At 39.7% G+C, this 23619-nt stretch overlaps 1 protein-coding gene across 3 annotated transcripts in view; it reads right to left on the bottom strand.

Moving 5' to 3' along the window:
- ubr3 (ubiquitin protein ligase E3 component n-recognin 3) overlaps positions 1-23619 on the bottom strand; it is a 181337-nt gene that overhangs the window by 3440 nt on the left and 154278 nt on the right. For all 3 annotated transcript variants that reach the window (XM_055638004.1, XM_055638005.1, XM_055638006.1), the window contains 6 exons: positions 12464-12585; positions 9329-9436; positions 7569-7694; positions 4612-4791; positions 1853-2062; positions 202-341 (listed from right to left, as the gene is read on the bottom strand). In XM_055638004.1, coding sequence (XP_055493979.1) covers positions 202-341; positions 1853-2062; positions 4612-4791; positions 7569-7694; positions 9329-9436; positions 12464-12585 — 886 coding nt within the window. The remainder of the gene's footprint in view (positions 1-201; positions 342-1852; positions 2063-4611; positions 4792-7568; positions 7695-9328; positions 9437-12463; positions 12586-23619) is intronic.

Below are 23619 nucleotides of genomic sequence, written 5' to 3'. Positions count from 1 at the left end.
AGGTCAAATGATGAGCTGGACTTCAAAAATAGAATGTAATAGACAGAACTAAAGAATCTCACAAGCAAGAGAACATATGAAAGCTTTGCGGTCCTGCCAGATTCAATGGGGAATTCTGATGGACAATCAGTTATTTCTATAACCTGCATTTAGCATAGAAATACCACTCTTAAATCAGGAAAAACTGCTGAAATGTTTTACCTCAGGTCTCTGTCCTCTTCACCATGTGTATCAAGGTAGGCCGATCCCCATACACAAAACCGGTGTCCACGAATGACAATAATTACAGAGGCATTAATCAGTAGGAATATTCCCGTTCCTGCTCCACAGTTCTGGGAGTGCTGTTAAACAATTACAAAAGCATTAGAATCATAAAATACCTGCAAAAAAAACAAAACAACTTGTATCCAAATTTATCAATAAAGTATTAAACAGAATTCATAATCACTCTGGATATCTGGATATCGATAGGAAACTGATTATTTCTGGTCAACCTCTCATTTTTCCTTTCAATCTGATTTGTACCAGTTAATTTTCAAATTGTAAAAATGACAAATATATATATAAAAAGCATCAAACCATATGGAAGAACCTTGTATGATGAAATGCTGCTAACATTATTACAATTTGGTAGATCATCTTCTGAATCTGTTCTTTTCCTAGTTCTTCGCATGGGTACCTTCAATTGAAGGACTTGAGAATGCTTAACACGCGTCAACAGCACAATAATTATAATTTATTTATGTCCAAGGGAGAATGGGTCATTGAAACCATTGATTAAAGAACAAATATTTCAATAAGCTAATGGTAAATACAAGTATTTGGCAAAGTACAATATTGCATTAAGAAGATAACTGTTAAATGCTGAGAAGTATAATATTCTATGGTCAGGGAACTATCTTGTATAATAGGATGGATCTTCAAATGTGCAAAGGCCCATCATTTCAAGTAATAGTTTGCATCCCAAATCACTGCATTCCTAGACAAGAAATATAATTTGCATTTCTTTATCATACAAAAAGGTCACAATGGAATGAGTGAGAACAGAACAAATCAAAAGAATCAGGGGGTAAATCATTGAGGATCATTTTGGTTATCTCTCAGAACTTCCACAATGGAATTTTCTTTGGTGCAATGACCAAAGAGTGGAGATGCCAAAATACCATAGTTGACTGGAAGATGCAATCGCAGTGTAATTGTTTCCATGATAAATATGCACTTGAAAATTTAAATGAAAAGGTAAAACAATTACAATTTGTATCATACAGGAAAAAAATCCCAAGTTATTTATCAGATGTACAATTACATTAAAAATGACAAGCAAAAAAAATAAGGAGGTGCTTACAAGTATAATCAAGAATTAGCAAATATCGATGAAGGCCAAGGAGTATTAAAATAACTATTAATAATAATTATTATTATGTAACTAAATATGTTGTGCACCTGTGCTCCATTGTCTCCCACCTTCTAATTGTTTCATGCAAGACTCATATCATAGGAGCAGAATTAGGCCATTTGGCCCATCAAGTCTAACCCACCATTTAATCGTGGCTGATCTATCTTTCCTTCTCAACCCCATTCTCCTGCCTTCTTCCCATAATCTTTAACACCCTTACTAATCAAGAATCTATCTATCTCCACTTTAAAAATACCCAATGACTTGGCCTCTACAGCCACCTGTGGCAATGTTTTCCACAGATTCTGACTAAATAATTCCTCCGCATCTCTTTTCTAAAGGTACATCCCGCACTGGGTTTAAAGACTGCACTTGGACTTAATTCCCTGGGTGCAAAGCCATAAAATATTGACAAGGTGAATCAAAAACAGAGTTTTGCCATATATATTTACTCACCAGTACACATTCACAATAGCTTTGCTGTTTACAGCATTGACCTTTGAGGCACACAAAGGTACCACACACTAAACAAAGTGCTGGATCCTTTGGCACTTTAGAACAGTGAGTGCAAGCTTTCCGATGATAGTACTGAAAAATGGTATTATAATTCTCCGGTAGCTGAAGAAGACATGGTAATGACCATTGTGGATCCTGAACGAGTAGATTCTGAAAATGAAATGGATAAATAATTTTTGTTTCAATTCAGCCTTCTCACATTTTCAGTAACATATCACGATGAAGAATCTTTTACTGCCATACTTGCTACAGGAAATGTTTCCAAAGTATTATATAAGGTATATAACACAAAAATAGGTCATTCAGTCCAAGCAGATCAATCCAGCATTTCTACAACACTTTGTCCTCATTCTGTCTTTATCCATGTAAATCCATTAGCTTCGTTTTCAGCTCTCTTCAGTATAACCTTCGATCCCCATCTCCATGGGCTTGTCCATTCCCTTAACTTGAACCTGAAGTAGTGAGCTCCACATTCCCGCATATCTTTCCGTCAATAAATTTATTCTGAATTCCCTATTGGATATCTTGGTGATTATTCTACAATGATGGTCTCCAATTTATCTCTTCTGCAACCATTCTATTCTCCCTGCAACCATTCTATCAGATTTTTCATACTTTTAAATACTTTATCTTGTCCCCCTCAACCTTCTTTTTTCCAAGAGAAAAGGGACCTGGCCTGCAAATCCTTTGCTGATATGTATGCCCCTGCAATTCTCATATCATTCTTGAAAACATTTCCTGCACTCTGTCCAGTTCCTCTATATCTCTTCTATTGAATGGCTACCAGATCTGTCGTCAATATTTTCTCAATCTAATAATCTGTTTTGTGTCCTATGTTAAAGCGTTACAGTTCAATATGCAATGGTCACTACACGTACATGTTTCTGAAATGTCCATGATTAACACTGCCTGGCACGATCATCACCACAGGATCTAACAATGGGCTTTTTCAAAATTAGTTTTAGGTGCTGCATGTGTCGACGGAACTCTATTTGTTTATCTCCTTTATCAACCTCTTCTATCCAATTCAAATCTTTAGTTAAAATATCTCAATTATTATTTTATATCTTTTCATTCCCTAATTGGTCTGTGTTTTTCTTTCTCCACTCTTGCAGTAATATGTGGTCTAAAGACTATTTCATTTTTTAATATTTTACCTTAATCCAGACTGATTTTATTTTATCTTCATTGTAGATCTTCGGGTCACCACCCCTCCTCTTCTTCCCCCTCGTCCCCACCCCCGTCCCATCCTCCTCCCTCCCACTCCCTCCCACTTCCTCCTCTCCCCCAATGCAGTTCGCTGCTCCTCCTTCTCCCCCGGAGGCTCCAACATACTCCACCTTGGAAGCAACAACAGGTGAAAGGGGAGGGAACCCCATGGTGACCAGCAGATTCTGTCAGTGGGACCATATTGAAGAGCTACAACATGGGCCGCAACAACAACCACGTGAACCAGTGAAGAAAGGCTCATTAGTGCACACCAACGGTATTGGCGTCCAGTTTTAGAGTGAAACGGCACAAAGTGCCGGAGTAATGCAGCCAACCAAATCAGTCTGAGGAAGGATCCCAATGTCACCTATTCATGTTCTCCAGAGATCCTGACCAGCTGAATTAGTGCAGCACTTTGTATCCTCTCATTGGGTGAAGAAGGGCACGCTGGTGCACCTTGTGAGTCAGGGGTGGCATCGGAAGCCGGGGCTCTAACAGGTGTGGAGAGCCTGGGATGGATGGGTCAGCAGGTCCATCTGCTTTATCTGATCTGCTATAAGAGGGTAGTTACAATGAGGGTTTACTGTATCGTCTTTGTGAAACAGCTAGAAGAGAAGGTTGAGAGCATCATTGATTCTTTCACGATGGAGTGACACGGCTGGAAAGAGCACTAGCTACTTGCAATGCCATCTGTGCCAAACAGGGAATTTCAACTGAGCGCTTGTAATTTTGTCTGGATTATTGGGGTGCGCGGACAATCAGTTTCCGGAAAAACAGTGTTCAACCTGTATCAGAACTCAAACCTGAAAACGACAAAGCTATGTACCTACATTTATTCATTTGCTACCATAAATGCACCGGCAAGTCATTTAAAGCTGGCCTGATAAGTTAACAATTATCTAAACATTTTACATGAACATGGGTTGACAGTGGTGGTGACCTGTACAAATACCTGTACTTAATTTAAATAGATAGAGAAAATAAATTATATTGTTTCTGATCGCTCTGGTTGTCAGAAGGATGAAACAAGTTATTATATGTACCAGCAAATAAATACATTAAATAACCAGTTTTCAATTTCCTATCTAATGTTAGGCTGCTAGAACTGAAACAGCATGGAATGGTTCCATGATGCCAGAACTAAGAATTTCATCAACCTTCACCATTCTTCCTCCTCTGGGTTATATTCAACCAAAGATTTTCAGAAGTAATGATCAGCAATTATTGTAACCAGCTGCCTCTTTCTCTCTAAGGGGTGATTATGGTCATATACAATAGTGCTTGATTTTCCCAACAAAAAATAATTCCCCAGTCATTTAAATAGCAATGTAAGACTTTATAAGTTTGTGTCCTCGTTTCCCAAATAGAGAACTGTTGATTTTATTTGGAACTTAGAGCCAGGAAAATGGTATGCACATGATAAAAGTGAAGGCAAACATTTACAAAATATATTACATATTAGGAGTGAAAAGCACCATAATTAAACTTACCATTACTTGCTCCGAGTGCAACTCTACAGAAGTTACTTCTGAGCACCATTGAGAAACGATGTCCAGAGCGGCTACTGGCCATTCCAGGCAAGAAGAACTATTGATCTCATCATTCGAATGAAGAGAGGATGGCAATAACCCAAGAAAGCTGGCAAGCATCCCAAATTCCTCTTCTGTTTGCTTATAAATGAGAAATGAAAATGTCATTTTTACACAGACCATCTGCTGTAATAAACTAAGGCAATAAACTATAAAATACATTAACCTGACAACAGTCACTTCATGCAAACATTATGACACTTTCATGGCAGCATAACTTTGTGATGTTGATGCATCACTAATGGAAAATGAGTAGATAATTAGGACAATTGACATTCTAATCATTTACAAAATAATAGGATTTGCTTTACATGTTGCATAATTATATCAAAAGTTGAAGAAAACATTAAAACTATCAAATATTAAATATTCATGGTTCACTTGTCAAATTTTAATACTTTTACTGAAAATGGATTGGGAGCACTAACTATTTTTAAGTAATTCAAAGGGGAATAAAGAAGACCATTTTAAAGAATTTTAAGAAATGTATTCTTCTGATGACTACTTGAGGTAGAAATAGATTAAATGTATCCAATGTTGTGATTTACAAACATATGAAGTACTGAATATTTACTACAGTACTTGGTTATCAACATTAACATTCAAGCTACTGTGTGTGAACAGTTGTCAGATGCACTCATTTAGGAAGAAAACAACAACAATAAATGGCCTTGAATATCTGACAATGAGTCTCTGACTGTTTCTCTTCCCATGGACGCCGCCAGGCCTGCAGAGTGTTTCCAGTATTTTGCGTTTTTATATTACTAAAGTGCCCTTCTGGCTACATAATTCCCCTCTTCTACTATAGATGAGGTTATTGCATCCGCTGCTCTAGATGTCAGCTGCTCTACATCGTTGAGACCAAGCGTAGGCTTGGTGATCGCTTCGCCCAACACCTCCGCTTGGTTCGCAATAACCAACCTGATCTCCCAGTGGCTCAGCACTTCAACTCCCCCTCCCATTCCAAATCCGACCTTTCTGTCCTGGGCCTCCTCCATGGCCATAGTGAAGCCCACCGTAAATTGGAGGAGCAGCCCCTCATATTTCGCTTGGGCAGTTTATACCCCAGCGGTATGAACATTGACTTCTCCAATTTCAGGTGGTCCCTGATTTTTCCACCCCTTCTTAAGGGGTTGGACAGGCTAGATGCAGGAAGATTGTTCCCGATGTTTGGGAAGTCCAGGACAAGGGGTCACAGCTTAAGGATAAGGGGGAAATCCTTTAAAACTGAGATGAGAAGAACTTTTTTCACACAGAGAGTGGTGAATCTCTGGAACTCTGCCACAGAGGGTAGTTGAGGCCAGTTCATTGGCTATATTTAAGAGGGAGTTAGATGTGGCCCTTGTGGCTAAGGGGATCAGGGGGTATGGAGAGAAGGCAGGTACGGGATACTGAGTTGGATGATCAGCCATGATCATATTGAATGGCGGTGCAGGCTCGAAGGGCCGAATGGCCTACTCCTGCACATAATTTCTATGTTTCTATGTTTCTCAGCTCTCCCTCAGCCCACTCTCTCCGCCACTTCCTTTCTTCCCCCCCCCCTCCCCCACATCGGTCTGAAGAAGGGTCTTGACCTGAAACGTCACCTATTTCCTTCGCTCCATAGATGCTGCCTCACCCGCTGAGTTTCTCAAGCATTTTTGTCTCCCTTCCAAGTGGAATATAAGGTTCATTTGTGGTTTAAGACTGCAGACAGGTTTTCTTATTCATTCCCTATTTCACTAACAATATGATAAACTAAATATTTAAATGGAAACATCTATACTTCAAATTTGGATGATCTCTAGTGCCATATTATTTCAATTACTTGGGTAATGATATCCCACCTTTCAGTGCTGCTGTGCTGATTCTGCTTAGGCATTTCTCAGAAAGTGATTAATAATTTCACAGGACTGTCAGTTAAACATCCCATGCTAATACTTTCCTCATAATGTTGGTTAATGAGCTCCTGGCAATTTAGGTTAATAATTTCCTTGTTTTGTATTTGATTAATGATTGTCCTGTGATGGTCCAAATGACGGTGCATCTCGTGGTCCATGCCCCACCCCCCCCCCCCCAAAATTAAGATGTGATTGCACTTGCTCAGATGTAGATTTCTAACCAAGTATACAACTGTTGCTGTAAAGCATTCATTTATTGCTCTTTACTAGAAATGTTCTAGAGCTTTTGTTATTGTGATTTCTGTTGCATGGCTCAATAGTAAATCACACTTAAAATTAAAAACGTATCTTGTGCAGTTTCTTATTAATTATGTCTAATGTAAATAAATGGTGCATAATATACCATCTGAGAACCGGAAATGGTTAAATGAACTACAATTTTCTCTTCAAATGTAAATGAATATGGCACGAGTTTAAAAATTTCCCCCAGTCCCAATTATTTTAACTGAATTAAGGTGGAAGTGTCCAATACTAAAGGGCATGGCTATAAGATGAGAGGGGGAATTATTTTTTTTTGTAAACCCAGAGAATGGTGAGGGCCTGGGATGCATTGCCAAATGTGGTGGTGCAAGCAGACACAACAGTGACATTTAAGAGGCTTTTAGATAGGCACATGGAAGGGCAAAGAATAGAGAGATATGAATCATGTACAGGCAGATGAGATCATTTTAGCTTGACCTCATCTTCGGCACATCATTGTGGGCTGAAGGGCTTGAGCTGTGCTGTTCCAAGTTCTATGAATTTGACAGTTTTAATGGGTCCAGTTAACTTAGCTCAGAACAGGAATTTTACGAGAAACCTGGTCTGTGTGACTTGATTAAATATTATCATTAAAGAAAGTGCCATTAGAAAGACTGCAATTAATCTTTTATCATATTTATTCTTTGTAAGATCCATCAGTGAGACAGTGTGGCATACTTGACAACTGGGAAGATCATCACTGAACAGGTGGTGTTGAAGAAGGCTTGCAGTCCTGAAGAAAGGTAGACAGAACTGTTGGATACTGTACTCTAGGGTTTGAGGTGACCAAATAGTAGTGGTGATCTGTTAAAATGAAAATATAAGAAAAAATAATCAATTGCAACGCAATTAAAAAAATGACAGAATTCTATGATGCTAATGACATTTGAAAATTAATCATTACTTTTTCAGATGTATGATTGAGTAGCAATTATACATAAAACATAAGACATTCATGAAACTAAAAAGTAAACATGTCATTTGATATTATAAAAAGTAGCTACGGTTTATTCTGTTTTAACTTATAGAAGAGATATTACATTTAAAGAAGAATAAGTCATCACTAGCACAAGAAAAACATGAATTTACTGAGAATATATGTAACTGATCACATTCTGTATTCAGATTAATTTCTAGCTCAGGTCTTTATATTTTGTGTATAAATTATTTATTAAAATAGCCGGTTTGGCATATCTCGGAGTCATTTATTTTGCCACTGCTAGGGTTGTTAATGCCTTGTATTTTAGTTTGTGGAAAAGATGTTCCATTTCCTGGATACAGGATATTCTACATTTTGGTATTATACAATTGCTTAGCCCAACTCACAAGAAATTAAAATACTAATAAAGGCTGGTCTCAAAAATCTTGAACATTGATTTATTTCACTTTATCAGCAAATTAAAAGCTTCCTAAAACAATACATTTAACAAAATCATGCAAATAGTGTTTATAATATCCCAATCTTCTCCCTCTGTAGTTTGCTGCCAGAATTACAACCTCTAGGCTTGATTCAACATTCTGCCAGCCAACCTCCCAATTTCCACTGTGCAAAATTCTAATTCATACAAAACTCTGCACCCTTCACCAAAATGATATCAGTTTGTCTATTGACAATATGCTCTGTGACTGACAGTGCCTCACTGATTTAAAAAGCATTTATCCAGGCTTTCGGGTATCCTCGGTCTTGCTCATGACTGTCAGCTCTTCCAAACCGACAGCTCGACATTCCTCAAATGTTAGCCCTATTTCCTGCCTCCTCGTCTTTCTATCTCCTCATCTTTCTATCAAGCCTTTGGTGCTCAGGTCTGGAATTTATTGTGTAAACCACCTTACATTTCCAACTGTCTTTCCTCCTTTGATATTAGCTATTACAAAATAACCTCTTTTATCAAAGTATTAGTCATCCGAACTAATGATATTTAGTCAAATTTTCCTCCTCAAGACATTTTATTGCACTCAAACAACATTATTTTTGTTGTTATAAAACTATTACCATCAAACATATAGTTGTAATGTGAAGGAATAGCTTTTTAACAGAACACAACAAAATAAAATTAAAAGGAGAAAGAATGTTATTCTTTATTTAGTGATCCTGCAAACATAAGAACAATCAACATAATCTTTCAGAAAGGAATGAAACATTTCAAGTGAGGAAGAAAATTAGTGTACAGATTCGTCAAAATTCAAATATTCATAAGAACTGCTATAAAGATAAATAGGCAATTAATGCATATATTGCTGAGTCTTTTTCATGTGGTTTCATGTGGTAAACATGTTAAGTTTTCTAACTTGTTTGAATAAATTGGTAAATAAGGCAGTAGCAAGAAAATAGAGGCAATCGATTCTAAGGAAAAGAGATGGAGGTCTTGATTACATTTTACATGGTGAGATATCAAATACACTGAGCTTATTTGATAGAGTTACCAGTTTGTACCTACCATTGATGGTTGATCTGTATTATTTGCACAGTAAATCTTTCCTTTCGACAGTTCACTGATTATGTGGCTTAGTAATACTTCACATGATTTTTCCGAACTGCCCGTGATCTGTAAATGTTCAAAAGTTAAAACAAATGTGAGAATTGGATGTTGTAATAATGCCACGCAATATCTGTCTATATTTAACTATTCCATTTGGAAAACGATACTAGCACAATATTGTAAACTGGAGAAATAATTGTTTAGTTCTATTCTGCAGGTAAAATAAATCTCAGGTGTGAAGATCTAATTGCTGAGGCTGTAACTTAGCAGTATCAGTTCACGGTAAACTTCTCAAGCTCACCAATGTTGCAATCCAAAACTTATTAAATATTACCTATAGTACATATACAGGAACTGGCAAGTCACCATCTCCTGATCTTGGTCCAGATTCTGCTGAAACCCTCTTCGAATTCACTTATTAACTTCAGATCACATTCCAATGCTCTCTTGACAAGTTACGATGGTTATCCCTTCCCTTGTAGCTCATGGAAACTAGCAAGCCATCATATTAATCCCAACAACCTAACCTCAGAATCTTCGGCACGATAATCCCCATTCATCTCAGAATCAATATATATTGCAAAAAACATCAAGTGTCCATAAGCTATATAAATGCAAAAACTCACCTGTGTTTGGTTTCCTCAACAACAAAAAAAGCCCCACAGGGTAAATAAACTATAAAAAACAAATCATTGAAAAAAACGTTCCCGATTCTTTCCCGGAATACTACAATTCCCATTCACAAATATTGGCTCTGCATCTTAGAACTAATTTGGAATAGGAACCATAATCAATTTCCACAAGATAAATGTTAAAGATTCACAATGAGCTCCTGTTTCCCCACTGGGCTCCAGGGGGAGCCTCAAAACAGAATCCAACATCAAAAATGCCCATGCAGCCTGGCTTACAAGTTTGGTCTGTGGTTTGCCTATTATCGCTTCCCCATTGAGTTTTTGACTTTGTTCAGGTTACTCTCTTTGACAGGTTGGTTAACAACTATATTCTCATTTAAATTACAAAAGACTGCCTCTGAAACATCCGGTCACCTGCTATAGGAAGGTAGTTGTTCAATTGGAAAGGATGCAAAAAATAATTTATGAGGATGTTACTGGGTCTGGAAGGAGAGGCTGGATAGGCTGGGTCTTTTATTCCTGGAGTATAGGAGGCTGAACGGTGATCTTAAAGAGGCTTATGAAATCATGAGGCATCAATAAGGTGAACAGGCACAGTCTCTTCCCTGGAGTAATCTAATGCCCCTGTCCCACTTAGGAAACCTGAACAGAAACCTCTGGAGACTTTGCGCCCCACCCAAGTTTTCCGTGCGGTTCCCGGAGGTTTTTGTCAGTCTCCCTAATGGTCGAAAGTGGTTTTCCGTTTCTTCTATGTTCCGGCGATTATTTCAAAAAATTCAAAACCGGCCGCGACTAAAAAGATTGCCGTTTTAAAAATCGGTGATTATTTAGTCGAAGCCGGTTGCGATGCTAGTTGAAGGTGGTTGCCGGAGGTTGCAGGTAAGACCTGGGAGAGAGAGATTTAAAAGGAACCTGAGGGGCAACTTTTACTTACAGAAAATGTTGTGTATATGGAACAAATTGCCATAGGAACTGGTGGGGCCGAGTACAATGACAACTTTTAAAAGACACTTGGACGGAAAAGGTTTGGACAGATATGGATGGCCAAGGCAAGTGGGACTAACCTGGTTAGGCAACTTGGTTAGCAAGAACGTGTTGGGCTGAAAGTGCCTGTTTCTCTGCTGTATAGATCTATGACTCCTATCCTTTGTGTACACGATACAAGATAGATTTATTCATCACATGTGCCAGATTGGCACAGTGAAATGAAATTCCCCATACAGCCATACAATAAAAATAAGGGACACAACACACTATAGGGTTTGACATAAAACATCCCCACACAGCAGAATCAAAGTTTCCCACTGTGTGGGAAGGCACCAAAGTCAGTCTCTTCCTCCATTGTTCCCCGTGGTCAGGGCCTCCCCGTGCCCTCCGCAGTTGCCGCTACGGGCGGCCCGATGTTCAGGACTGCTCGCTGGGGTGTTGTAAGTCCGACGTCGGGGCTGCGGGACGTCCTCAGCCGCATGGACACCAGAGTCGGCCCCCTCCTACCGGAGTCGACGGCTTCCAAAGATACTGCTGCTGGAGACCCTCTGCAAGGCGCTCCAGCACTGCGCGATGACGGTCAGCGCTTCCCGTGTTGGAAGCTCTCCGCTCCAGAGCTCCACGATGTTGGAGCAGCGGCTCAACGCTTCGGAGCTCCAAACAGCGACCCGGGTAGGTATCGCCCGCTCCGTGGTGACTCCAGCGCTGCGCCGCCGCTGTAGCAGCCCTGGTCCGATTCCCGGTCCCCGGCAGAAAAGGCCGCTCCGATCCAGCTGGTAGGCCGCGAGGTGGGGGGGGGGGCGAGGACGCGACTCGGAGAAATAGTCGCGTCCCCGCCCGGAAGAGACTGGGAAACGGTTTCCCCCTTACCCTGCCCCCCTCCCCCACATAGAAAAGTTAAAGTTTCCCCCAACACAAGACTTTAGACTAACTAAAAATAATAAAAAAGATAGAAATAACAGACAGGCTGTAGGCAGAGGCTGCTGCCAGTGCAGCGCTCCTAGGGTGCTGCATATTCGTGCATATTCAGGGGTTTATACAATATTGATGGTAGACAAAAATGCTGGAGAAACTTAGCGGGTGAGGCAGCATCTATGGAACGAAGGAAATAGGCGACGTTTCGGGTCTGAAGGGTCTCGACCCGAAACTTCGCCTATTTCCTTCGCTCCTTAGATGCTGCCTCACCCGCGGAGTTTCTCCAGCATTTTTGTCGAACCTTCGATTTTTCAGCATCTGCAGTTCCTTCTTAAACAATAAATATTGATGGTTGGTTTGCCACGGCATAAAATGTAAAAGATTCAGATTAAAAAACATATTTGCATTGGGTAGCAGGTGCAAAGCTTTTGCATTCTGCATTTCAGGATAGCCAGATACTATTTTACAATTCCTATGTTTTCTAAAAGCAAATCCATTTAAAAGTGGAGAATTGCATAAATTGCACTAGAGCTTTAAAATTTAACATTAATAGACTGACCTGTAGTTTCCCAGAATTCTTCCAAGCTTCTCTCTCATCTTCATTGAATTTAACTGAGAGTGTTGCTAGAGCTTGTGTATATAACAAATTGTACAAAACTTTCACAATGCAGGTAAAATGCTCTGTAAAATAAAACCAAAAATACTGGTTAAAACTTTTGAAGTCTGAGCTGTGTATATACAGTACCTGATCCTCGTCTAGAGTTCAAAATTAAGTAGTCCACAAAGAGTACAATTTCCCCAAAGGCAGGATTCCAGGAATACGTAGAATACATCAAAACCACACTGTCATACTTCATGTATAAATAAACATTTACGTAGAACAAAATGCATTGGTCTAGAATATGTTAGAACAGTCAAGTCTAGTGGTTTAAAAAAAGACTTTCATGAATATTCCTGCAGCAGATGACATGAGGTGGAGTGAAAATGTTGGGCAAATTACTGAAGTTAAAGTAGGAACTCTGTGTTTCCATGGTTCTTTATTATCACACGTATCACAGTTAAATTCTTTTTTTGCTTACAGGTTAGTAAGATTATTGCTGTACATAAGTACAATCCCCAAATTTTAAGTACGGAATGTGCAGAAACAACCCACTGAGCCCATATGCAAGAGTCACCAGGTTTTGATACCATTTTCAAGTTAAACTCTTAGCATCAGCACAAGTTATGGTTCAAATCTAAATGTGGGATTAAAATCTGGGCTACAAAATGCCTGCATCAGTTTCAGGCATTTGCCAGAGTTCAAAAAAGGAATTTGTGATGATAAACAAAGTAGATTTACACTTCTCATAGTAAATTGGAGGGAATTTATACTCACTTATGGGCCTGTCCCACTTAGGCGATTTTTCAGGTGACTGCCGGTGACTGTCAAGTTGCCGGCGGTCGCCTGATAAAACGGCAACTGGAACTGCGACTGTCAGAGTGGAACACACACACACACACACACCGCTTCCTTCACCAGCCTGTTATGCAGGCGGGGGACAGGGCAAGTGGGGGAAACGTTGTCTGAGTGAATTTCAAGGTGATACAGACACACCGTGATGAACAGGAAGGTTGGCACTGTAATTAAGACGGCTAAAGCACAGTGTACGGTAAGTCCTTTAAAAGAGGAGGGGGGGGGGGGGGGGGGGGGGGGGGAAGAAGGAGGGAGAAGGAGTGGAGACAACTTTTAAGTAGCCAGAGATATATGGCTGTGAACCTCGGCGGACATTTAGCATAACCGGTCGGTTATCCTTGGTTCTGAAAACTACTGCTTGCGTTTTTTTTCCCCAATAAGCCAATAAAATTCACCGGTCAGCACCGGCTACAACCTACGAGAACCTTCAACATCCTGGCAACCCACTAGGACCTCCTGGCGACCCACCTATGGCACGAGAATTCTTGCTACTCTCCATGGCGGCTTCATTCTGGTCGCCGCTAATTTTTCAAAATGTTGAAAAATTTGCGGCGACCATAATGAGGCCACGACTAGTTCCCAAAATGCGGGAACTCCTCGCGACTATGAAGGCGACTCCCCGGCAACCACCCGCAAACTTGTGGCGACCATGTGTCACCTGCAGTCGCCTAAGTGGGACAGGCCCATTACTGTTGGATTAATATAATCTGACAATTTAGAATCAGTACAGAGTTGTTGGTGATGAAATGAAAGACATTATAAACTGGAGCGAAGGAAATAGGCAACTTATCAGGTCAAAACCCTTCTTCCCGAAACGTTGCCTATTTCCTTTGCTCCATATATGCTGCCTCACCCGCTGAGTTTCTCCAGCATTTTAGTCTACCTTCGATTTTCCAGCATCTGCAGTTCCTTCTTAAAAATTATAAACTGACATCCTGTTTTTCAGTGAAGTAGCTGAGGGATGGCGTATAGATCAGAGAAAAGGCTTGTGCAGATACATCAATAACATTTCTAAAGGATTTAACGATTTTCTTGATCTGATACTGTTTTAAAAAATGTCCGTGATTAGAATCTATGAACAACTTTCCCTATTTTAGGTGCCCACAAAGACAGACATTAACAATGTAACAGACCACATCCATCAGTGTGACAGTACAGCATTCGGCTATCTCAGAAATAAAGTATTTGAAGGTCAAGAACTCAAAACCAGCACAAGGCTTGGCCTCTACAAAACAGCGTTTCTGAGAGGTGGACAATCTACAGCAGGCACAAAGCACTAGAGAGAAACGACCAACTCTGTCTCCACAAAATCCTCTACATTAACTGGCTAGATAAACAATCCAATCTCAGCATCCTCTGATGCATGAATTAACTCTAATTCTGATACTTCCTAAACACAAAGTGCAGGAATAACTCAGCGGATCAGGCAGCATCTGTGGAGAGAATGGATAGGTGACATTTTGGGCCCTGAGCTGAAAAGTTGCCTATCCATTCCCTCCAGAGATGCTGCCTGACCCGCTGAGTTCCTCCAGTACCTTGCAGTTTGCTCAACATTCCAGCATCTGCAGTTCTTTGTGTCTCCCGAATACTTCCTATGAGAATTCCCAGATACATTTTCCAACTATTTTAGCAACAAGGCACGACTTTGGTCTCCAATAGGGAACGTTTTTTTCGAATTAGAAATTAAGTCGCTTAACTAGGAATAGTCCATGCATGTACATGAATGATTAATTTTTAAACCACTCATATAAACGATTTCAGGAATTATCATCATAATGGCATCATCATTGCAAAGCGCATCTTGGACCGGCAGACCCTCAGCATGGGCGCTGAGTACAAGGCTGCGTACTCGCCCCTCTCCTTTACTCTCTCTACACCAACGACAGCACCTCCACAGACTCTTCTGTCAAGTTTCTCAAGTTTGCGGACGACACAACCCTGATTGGACTGATCCAGGATGGGGAGGAATCTGCCTACAGACAGGAAGTGACACAGCTGGCGTCCTGGTGCCATCACAACAACCTAGAGCTCAATGCTCTTAAGACGGTGGAATTGATTGTTGACCAGAATTCCCCCTCCCCCCACTCACCATCAACAACACCACAGTCACACCTGTGGAGTCATTTAAGTTTCTTGGAACCATCATCTCCAGGCACCCTAAATGGGAGGCCATCATCAACTCCAGAGTCAAAAAGGCCCAACAGAGGATGTACTTCCTGCGGCAGCTGATAAAACACAATCTGCCACAGGCAATGAAGGTCCAGTTTTATACTGCCATCATGGAGTCTGTCCTCACCTTCTCCATCATGGTCTGGTTTGGCTCAGTCACAAGCATGACATCCGGAGGCTGTAGCGCATCATTCGATCATCTGAGAATGTTGTTGGCTGCAACCTCCCCCCCATCGACGAACTGTACACTGCAAGGGCCAGGTAGCGAGCGGATAAGATCATCTCTGCCCATCTCACCCTGGCCACAAACTCTGAAACACTACCCTCTGGAAGACTGTCAAAGACACCACAGCCAGACATAAAACCAGCTTTTTTTCCCCCACGAGCAGTAGCTCTACTCAATAACCAAAAGTCTGTCGCCTCCTGTTGTTCTGGTATTTTATTTCATTCTTCACATGTTTAAATTATAATTTTTTATTTTTAATTGTCTACTTTAGATTGTGTTGTTATTTGCGAGCAAAGCACCAAGGTAAATTCCTTGTATGTATACATATTTGGCTAATAAAAATGTATTCAATTCAATTCATAAATGTAAGCAGAAAATTAGTCACTAGTTGGTAATATGGAAACATAAGGAGTCATCAAAATAGCAAACTCTGTTAGTAACTAAGAATGCCATTTCACACAATCCTAGTAATATTAATATAAAGATTGGTACTGTGAATGGCTATGAATCCTTTAACAACTTATGGAGGGTGAAGATACAGTTAAATGTGAAAACCTAAAGGTTGCTGTGGGCGATTCCCTGGCTCTCCACAGGAAATGCTGTATTCTAAAGTCCTCCAGCTTAATCTCCAGGAGTCATTAAATTGACAAAATACTGACAAATTGACAATGGATTTACCATTTATTCATGCTGCAAAATACTCTGAAATATTATATTTTGAAGCAGGAGATGCAAGTTATAGATGTTGTATTAAGCCATAATTATCATCAAGCAAACTCACAAAAATGCATGTGAATCATAATTCAAATAAATCTTCCAAAACAGCTTGAATGTTAATCTGTTTTTGAAAACCTTGCTTTAACTGCTTCTGCAGCTAGCATCCTTTTATGAATATATCCCAAGATGTCTTTAGTACTCTCTAGAAGATTTGAATTACCAGATTAAAAATTATGTTCTACTTCCTGGCTTGCTGTCTTCAATATGAATGGCTGTTCAGGAAGTTTAATGACATCACTGCTTCTGGGCATCAAATTGAAATTATATCAGAATGTACGAGTTAATTCCACAAACATTGTGGCACATTTTCCTGAAGGTCACTTTATCTCACTACTGACCACTAAATCCAGATCTCATTGTTATTGTCTTGATGGGCCAAATTACCTTTCCTTTAACTGATTTTACTCTGTTAAAATAAATCCAGTGCTAATTCTATGTTGGTTTCTTTACAGAGTTTTGTGCTAAATATTACACTGAACACAGCACAGAGTGCAGCAGCAGTCCATAATGTATGGAGCTGGGGGCCTGGATATACTTGATATCTGCGCCGCCACTATATACCAGTTAGAAGGAGTGCATGTGCATGCCTCCACTCCTTCAGATAGAATTGCTTTTATTGTACAATATGTGAATTAATGATAATGTTTTTAAAACATTTAGTTGGTTTAGTATAAGAGACCCATAAGAAGGGGAATAAATATGATGTATTTAATGTTTTATTTGATTAAATCATATTAAATATGTTTTATTCCCCCCATTTTTTCGACATTATGAAATAACTGTTTCTGTAGTTCTGGTTAGTATCATGCTACTTTTTGAACAGAAGCTCAACACAAAAGGGTTGAAACTGCGGCAGTATTACCAAATTGGTCATTTTATTTTACAATGGTTTCTCTAGGAATGGAAGAAAATCGCATCTGAATATGAGGATTATACTGAGTCCCCAAGACTTACTGAGCTGAGGTGTATACACATTACTGAGTAGTGGAAATAGCTTTTTCTCAGTGCCTGGCTCAGTCATGCATGTCCTTGAACAATACACTCAGTACACAGCATGAATATTGCCATGATGGAGGAATCAGTCCCATTACTCAATTTTCAAGGCAAGAAAACTGCCTGGAATTATGAATTAGACGGTGGAATATGCACCCTAAAAATATAGATGATTATTATTCCAAGTAAAGTATGATTTCCAAGTGCAGAAATATGCTCCCTGGGTACATTTTGTAAATTGTATTTGAGAAGCTGGTTGTAGTGACTCAGGTCTTTGATGTCTCCCCCTCCCCTGGTACTTTCCCTTTGCTACACTTGTCGTTTTACCTCCCCCCTCGACTCCATCCAAGGACCCAAGCAGTTTTTCCAGTTGAGGCAGAGGTTCACTTGCACCTCCTCCAACCTCATCTATTGCATCCGCTATTCTAGGTGTCAACTGCTCTACATCGGTGAGACCAAGCGCAGGCTTGGCGATCGCTTCGCCCAACACCTCCGCTCAGTTCGCATTAACAAACCTGATCTCATGGTGGCTCAGCACTTCAACTCCACCTCCCATTCCGAATCCGACCTTTCTGTCCTGGGCCTCCACCATGGCCAGAGTGAGTCCCACCGCAAATTGGAGGAGCAGCACCTCATATTTTGCTTGGGAAGTTCGTACCCCAGCGGTATGAATGCCTACTTCTCCAATTTCAGATGGTCCTTACTTTCTCCTTCCTTCTCCTCCCCTTCCCAGCTCTCCCACAGCCCATTGTCTCCACCTCTTCCTTTCTTCTTCCCGCCCCCACCACCCCCCCGTCAGTCTGAAGGGTCTCGACCCGAAACATCACCTATTCCTTCGCTCCATAGATGCTGCCTCACTCGCTGAGTTTCTCCAGCATTTTTGTCTACCTGTCTTTGATGTGAACATACAAATTATAAAATGGGATATTACTGAAGTAATCAAAACACCACCCCCTACATGCACTAGAATATTAATCTCCAAGATCAAAACGCAGAGTGGATGACATATTTTCATCACATAAAATGAGAGACAATGTGCATCTTAACCGGAGCATTTTATCACTGATACTGATTGAAACTTTGGTCCTCTTATCAAAGGCACATGACCTTTCAATATAGAGTACAATAGAAAGCTTTATTTACATCCCAAAATTTGTACCCGTTCAATTATTTTTCAGAAGCTGTATACGTATGTGCCTGCATGGCACATCACTAGAGCCAGGATTTTGCCATAAATGCCAGGTGCCCTTTCATGCCTATTTTGATGATTTCACCAGGATAATGCCTTTTTCAAGATCGAGTGCCTAAATCAGCCTTTTTCGCCGTTTTGCTAAAAGGTTGTGCTATTTTCTCTAGTTGTACAGTGATTACAATGCCATTTTCCATGTTAACAAGTTAATATTAATGTTATTATTAACGTGTCAACATAGTTAGAAAGAAGAAACAGGAAAACATCCACCACCAGGGTGAAAGCGGGAACACCACCGTCAGTCATTCATTCATTCGTGCCGCTGCCCACTGGTTCAGTCTTCTCGAAGATCTATTTACGAAAGAACTGCAGATGCTGGAAAAATCGAAGGTAGACAAAATATGCTGGAGAAACTCAGCGGGTGAGGCAGCATCTATGGAGAGAAGGAATAGGCGACGTTTCGGGTTGAGACCCTTCTTCAGACTGATGTGGGGGGAGGGGCGGGAAAAAGAAAGGAAGAGGAGGAGACAGTAGGACTAGAAGGAGAGCTGGGAAGGGGGAGCGGAAGGAGGGAGAAGACAAGGGCTATCTAAAATTAGAGAAGTCAATGTTGATACCGCTGGGGTTTACACTACCCTAGCGAAATACCCAAGCTTGTCTCCTCACTACATTTACTGCTGGCTCCAGTCGCAAATCTAAGTTTGAGTGATCTGTGCAAGGCATTCATTGATGCTGGAATTCCACTGTGGAAATTGGAAAACAAATCTCTCAGAGGTTTTATAGACAAATACACAGAGGAACATATACGAAGTGAGTCATCGTTATGGAAAAATTATGTTGACAGCAACTTCAACAAGAAAATCTTCCTCAAAGCACCGTCACGTGTGCAGTTGTGCAAGGAAATGGCACCCGAGATTCCGCTACCTCCTCAGCCTGCTTTGACTAGGTGCGGTACATGACTCTCTGCTGTACTCTATTATGCTGCAAATTTTGAAAAGATAAAGTAAATCATCAACTGTTTTGAAGAAGAAGAATCTGCTGCAGTCAGGATAGTCAGTGAAATCATGCAGAAAAAGTCCCTCCACCGCGATATTGTGTTTATTGCTTCCAATTTTGCAAACTTCCTGTAAACTATCACTTCCATTGAGAAACGTGGCAAAACATAAGTGAAGAACTTGCAGGTATTCAATAAAGTAACTGACGATATTTGTAGAGTTCCTGGTGATGTAGGTAAAGACATACAGGAAAATGGTAGAAAGTGATTTTAGCTAACAAAAATCTTGAAGAAATACAAAACATAGCTAAAGCTCTCAAAGGTAGTTGTAATGCACAAGGTATCATCATGAATATAAAGTCTGTAGCTTGTTTCGGGTATGCACCAGCGACCTCAGCTGAGGTAGAAAGAAAATGTTCACAACTGAAGCATATTCCGTCTGATAGACGGCATAGTTTAACACCAGATAATTTGAAAAAAATGCTAGTAATTACGTGCAACAAGGCAACTTTGGTAATTTAATTAAGTAGACCTTTATATTATCATTTTAAACCATATTTTGGTTGTGGAAATAAATGCTTTAAGCCTTTTTTTGTCAATAAATGCTTTTCGTGCCTTTTTTGTAATTTTATTATGCCTTTTTGCCTGCCTATTTCAGTGTTTTTTAGTGCCTAAACATCCTGGCTCTACACATCACCATGGCAACAAGTTCACAGTGATTACAATGAGGTTGACAGCCTCTTCACACCACACTATCTACACATTTGTTCCCTGAAAACTGTTTCAGAGGTGATATTCAAGCAAGCCACAATATCTTCATATTTGAGACGCCAAAGAGCATATATTGATCTCTCTATTGTCATTAGTGCAGTACAGTGATAAATCTCTATTAGTAGTGCTGTGCTGATTCTTATTCCCTTCCTCTAACCTTTTCATTGATCATTTTAATTTATTTTACTGAATTATTTACCTTCTTGACATATATCAGTATTGCAGAACTTAAATATTATCACATCACAGAATGATGGTCCAGGTTTCTGAAAGGAAACTGTGTTCTATTAAGTGGAACCGAATATTAATATAGATAACTGGTGTTTTATTTAACATTTGCCACATTAGCAATCTCTTATGTCCGATTCCATTAACCTACTGAATTCCTCATTTTCCTCTTCAAAATGAAGCTTCCAGTTTTCTAACTTAAAATAAGACATGCAGGGTAAGAATTCATTCTCTTACAATGATCAATTGAGACACATTAATGTGCTTGTAATATGCTATTAAAGTAATGTTTCTTGGAAAAATATAATTCAAGAAACTAATTTAAAACCTTCCATTTTCCAAGCCACCTCAGCAAAAAAAACATTTCAACACTCCCCAAAGTTAGAAAGAAAATTTTAATGGCCTCCAATTTGCAGTCAATAGCAAACAGAAAATCCTTGCCACAAACCAGTGAACTAAAGTTCCAATTCATTTACTTCTGTTCCCCCTGTGGAACTTGCCATCTGGAACAAGTTACCTCAGTCAAGGCAAGACCTTGCATATTAACTGGACCTTTTGCAAAACAATGGAATCAGGTTGAGAAAAGGTATAGTGCAAGAGCTTTGAATGTTTCTGAATGGTTCTGGTATTCAAAAACTATTAAAGAATGTGAAAACATAAAAGTCTATTGATATCTTACATTTTAACAAAAGAACTACACATGTCCATGTGAAGGAACTGGAGTGTCGGAGATGCCTTTTGCTGCTTAAACACAAGGTTAAGATTACTGAGCTTAGGGTAGTTGGAATTACTAGTTTCACAGAATGTGAGTGTTTCCTCGACCAGCCTTCCCCAGAGATGGTTACTTCAAAGTACTTCTTGAACTTTAGATTCAGGACAGTAAGAGGATAGCCATGAAAAGGCAGAAACAGCAGGTGCAGGAATCTTCAAAAGACATTTCTCTCCTAAACCAGTTCTCAGTTTTAAAAGCTGAAGGTCCTTTGGAGAAATATTGTGGAGAGAATGGTACCATGAGACAAAGAGGATCAGGGTAAATTAGATATATAGTGGACACAGAAGATTCAAGTACACAAAGGGACAGAAGGTTACATTTCTGTTGACATCAACAGGAAATCTCACTAGGTGTACAATGTCTCATTTATTACAATTAAACAGAAAAACGCAGAGAGCATGCCGAACATTCTGAAGTTAGGTGAAATAAGAGAGAAGAAGAGGGGACAAAAGTAGTTGTTTGCATCAGAACCAATAACCAAAGGAGAAAAAAAAGATTGAGGTCTGATAGTCAGAATTACAAAACCAAACAAGCCAAAAGCACGACTTTGAAGGCAGCATTCTTTGGATAATTTCCCAGTGCCGTACGTAAGTAAGAACAGATATTGGGAGCAAGCAATCCCGGCTGAGGGCTTCTTGCAAGAGGTAGGGCTTCAGATTCTTACAGCATTGAGACCAATTGTGGAGCAGCAGATACGAGGTCAAATGGACAAGTTACACATTCAAAGGACTTGAACCAAAGTTCAAGAAAGAAGGTTCGCTAGTCTAGGTCAGCACTGGAATCATTGATTGTTTTACATGCATACGTGTGCAGTTTAAAATGTACAAACCTGGCAAAAATAGTAGGCAAAGCAGCATGATCAATGAGAGAGAGCAGTGAACAAACAAGGGAGCAAGCAATGGAACAAAGCTGTGAGCGATGATACACACATAGATATAAGTGACAGTGCATAGCAAAGACCACTCAATTATGTGAAAGAGTGAGCAAGGGAACGCTTAAAAGAGACTATCTGACTACACGTCCTCCCATCTTGCTTCTTACAACGATACCCCCCTTTTACTCTCACCGCTGCATCTGTTCCCAAGCAGCTTTGTACTCTAACTTTCTTCCCCCTACACCAATTAGTCTGAAGAAGGGTCCTGACCCAAAACAGTGCCTATCCATTCCCTGCCCAAATGCTGCTGGTGTTTTACCTAAAATAGGGAGTGAGGAAGATTGAGGAAAGGACTAAAAAGAGTTGGTGAAAGACTAATATAATTGTAATCATTTTATTTCTATCAAATAATTTACTTGTTTGTTTTTTTGTTTTTGTAGCTGCCTGAACTGCCAAGTTCCTGTTTAAAGCTATTACAAAACCTAAATTTCCATGAGGAGACAAGGTATAAGATTGTGTTTAAGTAGCCTGCTCGTCCTGAAAGCTGCAATCAAATTCAATTTAGATTGACAGGATGAAATGTCCTCTTTCTTTGTCTGCAAAGATCCAGAGTAAATGAGCTTCTGTAGCGGATGTTGTTCCACAGCAAGAAATTGTATGTAATGTAATGCCAGATTGGCAGCATCATCCCAATAGATCAGAATGCTGGCTGGTCTTCAAAATTAAAATGACATACCAGACCATTTGGGACTGAAATTAAGGATAAGATGAAATGATTGTAAATAAAACTTAAACTGTGTCTACCCACTACTGTGGTCGCATATTAATACAATGCAAAAAAGAGATTACAACTTCTAGTTCTGAAATCCTTCATTTTGACATTAAAAAAATAATTCAAATGTTTAAAACTATGGAGATTGTAATGATGCAGCAATAATCAAACAAATTAAAGGAGAAATAAGTGATCAATCTGCACAAATCAAAGCATAGAATGTAGCAGAGGTACCAAATGATGATTATCCAATTATATTTTGATGCATATTATCAGTACCATTCAATTCTCAACCTACCATAATGTCCTATAGACACAAGCCAATAGAATGCATTCATAAATTCCATTCTCATCCTTCAATAGTTTTTGCTCTATAACCTTATAAGCTAAATTCAGGGGCATTCACCTATCACTGGTTCAGGAAAAGGTCAAAATAATATTGCAGCAGTTCTACTTCAACGATCTTCCCACATCAACCATATTCTAAAGTTACCCAA

The sequence above is a fragment of the Leucoraja erinacea genome, chromosome 7 (genome assembly GCF_028641065.1).
Source record: "Leucoraja erinacea ecotype New England chromosome 7, Leri_hhj_1, whole genome shotgun sequence".
NCBI lineage: Eukaryota > Metazoa > Chordata > Chondrichthyes > Rajiformes > Rajidae > Leucoraja > Leucoraja erinaceus.
The sequence above is the reverse complement of the archived record's forward strand: the minus strand, read 5'-3'. Positions and strand labels throughout refer to the sequence as shown.